We start from the raw sequence: 4,467 nt of genomic DNA, 5'->3' as shown, positions 1-4,467 counted from the left end.
AAGATCTGATCAAATCAATCACTGATCCTAAGCTTCCAAGAACCTCACTCACTTGAATTCTTTGTCAATGAGATATACTCGACTCTGATTAGCAAGATATCCTAGTAGATACATGGGCCGATCAAAATGGAACATTGTTGTTACCTAGAAATCACACGAAAACACATTTCTTTATGATCCTGTAAATGATAAAATTGTAGAACGTGAGCATATACCTTAAAGGCACACAGCAAACCATACCTCACCCCCTACGCAGTAATTAAGCTTCCAGGAAGAGTTATTGTAAATGAAGCAATCCCCGACCCAAATTCCAGTCTTCACTCGTTCATTTATTTCATAAAGGAGCTCAAAAGCATCTTCGACGCCTTGTTCATCTACTGACCTCCCACCATCTATATGAGCAGAAACTACATCTCGCTGCAGTTTGGAAAAGCCAAATATAATCCAAACTATAATGATACAAGGAAGATATAGTTATTTATAGACATGTTCGTGTGAAACTAAGATAATAAAATCCTTACATTATACTTGAGTACATAGAATGATGTATCGCTGGCAATGGTAACCAAATCACCGCTATCAGCCCAATAAAGATTCTGGAAATTGAGGGAGGAAAAAAAAAAGAAAAAAACTGTTTGATTGCCTTTATGGCTATAATTGCAACATTTACGTATAATAGCTAAAGCCATAAAATTCTTACTTTAACATTAACATCAATCCGACGAATCAACCTGCATTCAGCCCAATCATAAAAACAAATAAAGTCATTTGAGCATATTGACAATAAAGTCCCCCCATATATGCGCTCAGCGGAAAATGTAGGCCGGATACTTTTCTTCTCCTGAAAGAAATAGTCATTGTTACCACTTATCCCAGTAGGTAAATGAGAAAAGGGTCTCAACACAACTCCTTTGTTTTAATTAAAATTATGAGAAAACAGTACCACTAGATTCACTTTTAGAAAATTAAAGGAACAAAAGTGAACAATTTAATACAATTTATAGAGAACAAACATATTCTTTACGGAAAAAGCACTGATTGAGTTTTGAATATCGCGGAGAAAGCTTTTGCAATACTCGTAAAATATATTGCTGAGGTCAGCACAAAACAAAATGACCTAAAATAAAAATCAATGAAAAGGAAGGACAGTAAAAGAAGAGAGCATATGAACATGCCTTTAACAGAGACCATAAAATAAAGGGCACAGACAGTGAAGTGAAGAATAAAGAAAAGTATGAAGGAAATTATAAACCTGAAAATTTTTACTGAAGATCTTAATCCTCGATGTACTTTCTCTAATAGCATATTCCCCATCAGATGACCAAACGAATTCCAATGCTGAACCAAAAGACCTATTTCTCCATGCCAAAGCTGTGTATATAATATGTTCGCCATCTCCACACACAACCACGAACCTACCATTGGGATTGTGCTTCAAGCTCTGTGAAAGAGAAAGAAACCAAAGTGAATATGATGCCAACATAGATTAACATACAAGCACTACAGCTGCAGCTGAATGTAATCTTAAAAATAATGATGTCACCAAGATGATTTAAAGCAACAATTATTTTCCCCCAAATATCATGTTTGCCTAATTTCTTTAATATTAAGCCAACTAATATTTTTCTCTAAGAATGAAAAATGTATCAGGNCTGATTAGTAATCTGTGTCAGAGAGTCACATGCTAAACATGAAAAACTTGTCGTTAATTTGCAATCATGGAAACATAAAGAGTGAATAAAAAATCTTAAACCATTAATTTTCTCAGGATAGTAAGTATTATAATTTATATCATGTGCTCCACTTGGTATCTAATGGTAACAGCATCTATGAAGTCATTATGTTCACGAATATAACAAATAAAGCAGTTCAATTAAGAACACTTGGATAAAAAATTGCTTGAATACAAATTACACAGCAACAAAGATCTACATATGACAGTCTAGGTTGTTGATGAAAAAAATTATTGATTAATAGAATAAAAATAACCAAAAACTCACTTGTGGGTAAAGATCACAAGTGCCCAATTCTTTAACAGCCAAAGGCAGTCTTTCTCCATCAGCAACCTGAGAGAAAAAGTAATACACTAATAAAAATTTCCAACATATCAGCACTTGATACTATTCATAAACTTAGTTATGCAAAGCCGGAAGAATATCATATCCACACCTCATAATCTGCTCCAACGCTTTTAATATTAACAGTCTGAATTTCATTATGCTTAGCCCATATAATTTTTCCACCATTATCCATACTAGCAACAGGTACCTCTCGACCGATTTTCACCATGATGGTTCCTTCATCATAACCAATTACAACCCTGTATGGTAAATGTAACACATTGAATTCAGTCGCTTGATAAAACAGAATCCTATATGAGGCAAGCTAACATCAATTTTTTCTTGTGAGATCTCAATTTTCCTAGTATTGTCAACCTTTATCCAGCAAGATCTAATACATTTATTCAGCTAAACCCTTTCTCTAACCAGTAAACAACCTCATTGACATTGAGATATGAAATGGACAAAAGATTTCGTTGGACAGTCTTTTCTGCACCATTGAAACATAAAGTCTAAAAAACAACAACTGCCACCCAAAAACCAAAATTAGACGCTTTATAGATAAGTTACAAACACCAGACAAATGAACAGAAAATTAACTTACCGTCTTGAGCCTTTTATGCAACCAATAGCCCAAACTCTTTCAAGACCATAATTCAACGTGTTTTCAAGTCTGCAAGATAATGCAACTAAATGAGAGGTCTCTTATTAACGGATGATGAGTAGAAACTAACTATCACGGTAGGTAAGGAAACAAAAATAAGAAATTAGGTAAAACAGAAGAAAATAATTAAAGAAATAAGATAGTAAAGGAAAATATAGATACTGCAGTCATATAATTACATCTTACACAAAAAAATTGATGAGTATGGAACGGAAAGAACTGGGCAGAGATGGTAAATGTACAGCTACTTCTCATTGTTCTTTAAGGAAAAAATTAAAATAAATTGCCATGCGGAGAAAAGCAAGTTTTCTCAGGACAATTCATGTAAAATAAACCAATCACATCAAGGTCACTATAACCTAGGTAGTAAGCAATCTTGTAACTGACATTACCTATAAGTGGTTGCATGCCATATGCGAACTGTACCATCCTCAGAACCTGTAATTATGATGGGAAGTTCTGGATGGAAACATACAGCAGAAACATTGTGTGTATGACCTTCTAGTGTCTGGACACAACTTTTTGTTTGATAATCCCACACCTATTAACAGGAGTTAGAAATTGCCTTCAAATTTAATTAATAGAAACTTGACCAAGAGGACAAAAGGGGAACAATACACAAACCTTAGCAGTTTGATCATCAGAACCAGTAATTAAGTATGGTTTATCGCCACCTGTGAAATAATCTACACAATTTACCCCTTTCAAATGGGCATCCAATGTGAAGTTTGGGTCAGGGGAGCCAAGATTCCATATCTACAAAAGCAAACCATAGCAATACACATCCAGTACATAAATAAAACAATAAACTAAGCCTTATTCCAAAAGAATGGACAACTACATGATACAAAAAATTTACAAATACTATTATTAAAAATTTACTGATAAACAACAGTCGTACCTTAATTGTGCGATCTAGAGATGCACTAGCAAATGTGTTGGTGTCTTTTGGATTAAAAGTCACTTGCATCACGTAATGGGAATGACCCTCGAATATTTGAGTGCATGCCCACCCTTTTTCCCAGTCCCACAGCTTTATAAGCATGTCATCAGATGATGACAGCACATATGGAAGAGTAGGATGAACTGCCACACACCTAATATAATCCGTATGGGCTTCAAACACAGTGACTTTATCCATTGTGTTGTAATTGTATACACGAATAAACATGTCATCAGCACCAGCAACAACCCACTGCTTACGAGCTACGAACTTGGCCGATCTCACTGCAACAGGATTGTTTCAACATTTGAATCAAGCATATTTCTCGTCAAAATGAGAAATGCTAGTGAAATATTTAATTACAATGCATACAATAAAATAAATCTTAATCATGAACCTGGTAGTTCGGTGACTTCAAAAGATGTAACCGCTGTCTGCAGCAAGAGAAATGGATTATGGATTAGCATTTGGAAACTGCAAAATCAACGGGACAGCAGTTGATGGTGTAACATACAACTGTTACAACTCAATTATCGGAACCAGCTATACATTACATTGACGTTGATGAAGTCATTCATATGTATACTAAAAGCTCTAGGTGTTTCCCGTCCAAACTGGGAAACATGCAATGTGGCTTCTAATAACGCATGGTTTTAACATATATCTATACGCACATAAATGTAGAAAGAGTCAACTAGAGATGGACGGTCTCTATGATAAAAAATTGTTAGCTATCAGAGACATCAATTATGAAGATTCTGCATGACTATTCTTCAAGAAACTCCTCTAAAATCATAAGA

General features: G+C 34.7%; 1 protein-coding gene across 1 annotated transcript; it reads right to left on the bottom strand.

The window, feature by feature from the left end:
- Window positions 1-23: 23 nt before the first annotated feature.
- LOC111406276 (coatomer subunit beta'-1) lies at window positions 24-4,161 on the bottom strand. Its single transcript, XM_023035611.1, has 12 exons — window positions 4,065-4,161; window positions 3,626-3,951; window positions 3,349-3,480; window positions 3,117-3,265; window positions 2,665-2,733; window positions 2,170-2,320; window positions 2,001-2,066; window positions 1,253-1,441; window positions 701-841; window positions 522-596; window positions 241-417; window positions 24-144 (listed from the first exon to the last, which is right to left on the bottom strand). The coding sequence occupies exons 1-12, from the start codon at window positions 4,132-4,134 to the stop codon at window positions 49-51; spliced, it is 1,641 nt and encodes a 546-aa protein (XP_022891379.1). The 5' UTR covers window positions 4,135-4,161; the 3' UTR covers window positions 24-48.
- Window positions 4,162-4,467: the final 306 nt, after the last annotated feature.

Source organism: Olea europaea, chromosome 12 (assembly GCF_002742605.1).
Source record: "Olea europaea var. sylvestris chromosome 12, O_europaea_v1, whole genome shotgun sequence".
Lineage (NCBI taxonomy): Eukaryota > Viridiplantae > Streptophyta > Magnoliopsida > Lamiales > Oleaceae > Olea > Olea europaea.
The sequence above is the reverse complement of the archived record's forward strand: the minus strand, read 5'-3'. Positions and strand labels throughout refer to the sequence as shown.

Coding starts and splice junctions, on each gene's coding strand:
- LOC111406276 (XM_023035611.1), bottom strand. CDS start 4,134: ATGCTAATCCATAATCCATTTCTCTTGCTGCAGACAGCGGTTACATCT. Junction 3,952..4,064: donor TGAAGTCACCGAACTACCAG/GTTCATGATTAA, acceptor ATCCTGTTGCAG/TGAGATCGGCCAAGTTCGTA. Junction 1,442..2,000: donor CTTGTGATCTTTACCCACAA/GTGAGTTTTTGG, acceptor TCTCTTTCACAG/AGCTTGAAGCACAATCCCAA.